Genomic DNA, 2,211 nt, shown 5'->3' on the forward strand with positions numbered 1-2,211 from the left:
AAATCGAAAAAACTGTTTTTTGTTAAAATTATTTGCTGAGGAAAAAACAAATATCGTATAGTTTTTTAAAACCCTTAAAAATTTGTATATATTCAATTAGCACTTAAATTAATATATTGCATTTTAAACATCTTATGTGCTTCATTCGAACTAGATTCTATACAATCGCACATATATTTAATAGCCACATAATAGCTTAAGTAAGAAAATCTCATCCAGTTCGGTAGTTTCCTCTTTTAATAACTCGATATCAAAGGGATTTGAAACAATTTCACATGCTTATAAGCACTCAATTAAAGTTAAACTTATCTCTTTGAACGTTTCTATGAAGGACAAAAGAAATGGAAAGATAACCAGATGGATTGACAGAATGTAGTAGGTGTCTTGTAAAAGATTTCAGGATCTTAAAAAAATGGGAAAATGTTAAATGAGAAAGACAGCTATTAATACCAAGATACTTTTCCAACAGCTAATACTTAAAAGTATATTGAAATTGTATAGTTTAAGTTTATATAGCAAACTTTTTGCTCCAATATAATATTTTTGTGTGCTTATTAATAGTACATCTTACCATAAATCATACTTGTGCATAAGAAATATATATATATTTATTTGTAATTATATACAAATATACATTATATGCTAACACATAAAACACAATTATTTTCATAATAAACTAAATCAATTTATACAATACGCGATTCATAATTGAGATCCGTATAGATGTCATTAGCGAATTTCTGAATATCAGTATCTTTGTGTTTCATTAAATATTCCAGCGTAGTATAATCGATATGTTTACGGACCATTGAAGTAATTGTTACAAAGTATTCCTCTGAACGCTCAATTAAGTTTAGTATTATTTCCAAAATCATTTTTATAATATCACATTTTGAATACTCCAAAATTTCACTTAAGATTGGAATGCTCTCCATCTGTACCAACATTAGTATATGATCCTTTGAACCCGTAGCAGATAATTTTAGTAATGCATAAATTGTCTCTTTGTTTACATCGTCATCTTCATCAGTTAAATTTATAAAAATATTTACCATGAGTTGGCCATTAATATTAGATAGCTCATGCGAGTAGCTCATAGGATTTCCTAAAAGTTCACCAACACAAAATAGTGCACTTTTTCGTACCAAACTGCTATCATGTATTACCAAACCTCCTAAATGTTGTAGAATATTATTGTCCAAAGTATTTTCTACCAAATTTTCAGTATCTTTTAAACAATTACCTAAACCATGCAAGGCAACAATTAAAATTTTAATATCTGAGTGAACCAAAACTGAAATCATGCTTTCAAGTATGCCGTAGTTCAGTAATAATTTAAAAGGAAAGTCTTTATTATCTGTGAGGTACGTTATTCCATATAAAATATTAAGTTTTATATCCTTGTCCAAATGATATATCAAAGTTCTTATAACCGGCATGATCTTTTTAACTAAGGTGTAGCATAACTCGATTTGACATATATAACGAATAATACAGCTAACTCGACGAATAATAATTGGGGAGTTGAGATGCAGGTAATACATCGAAATTAGAGTACGTATAAAACCTTTATCTACAGCTTGCGCACAATACTCTTTGTCAGTCACAAGTATATTTGCAATAGCAGTGGCTGCCTGTTCACATACCTGGAGACAGTTTGATTTGAGTAAATGACATAGAAGTGGAAATGCATCCACTTTCATCACATCAGCAAGGTGATCTTTGCATCCTATTATGATGTTATTTAATGCCCAAGCAGCTTCTATTTGTATTTGAGGATGTTTATTCGTTTTCGCACACCTCAATATAACCGGTAAACCGCCCAAAGCGACAAGACTTTCAATTAATTTGAAATTAGAAGATGACGTTATAGTACAGAGAGATTTAAAAGCTTCTAATTGTTTATGTGGAAATGACAGATTTTCGACATCCTTTATTAGGTTTCTAATATAATCTTCTTCAGTTGTGTTGTCCTTATCATATGAAGCCATTATTATTGTTTCTGTTGTAAATTTAAGTAGAGTAATACCGATATTATCAAAGTATGAATAATGCAATAGATTTTACGATTAGTTTTCTAAGGATATAAATCTTAACATAGAATAATTTTTTTTTCTGAAAACTTGCAAGTTACTATTTTTATCCAAAAATAATATTTCCTAGATTACTTTGTTCGGTGAAACATTCAATTATAAAATTTGCTTAGCTCAG

At 29.0% G+C, this 2,211-nt stretch overlaps 1 protein-coding gene across 1 annotated transcript; it reads right to left on the reverse strand.

The window, feature by feature from the left end:
• Window positions 1–686: 686 nt before the first annotated feature.
• Window positions 687–1,991, reverse strand: LOC119676572 (importin subunit alpha-3-like). Its single transcript, XM_038087813.1, has one exon. It carries the CDS (start codon window positions 1,989–1,991, stop codon window positions 687–689), a length of 1,305 nt encoding a protein of 434 aa, XP_037943741.1.
• Window positions 1,992–2,211: the final 220 nt, after the last annotated feature.

This window comes from Teleopsis dalmanni, chromosome 2 (assembly GCF_002237135.1).
Source record: "Teleopsis dalmanni isolate 2A chromosome 2, ASM223713v2, whole genome shotgun sequence".
Classification (NCBI taxonomy): Eukaryota; Metazoa; Arthropoda; class Insecta; order Diptera; family Diopsidae; genus Teleopsis; species Teleopsis dalmanni.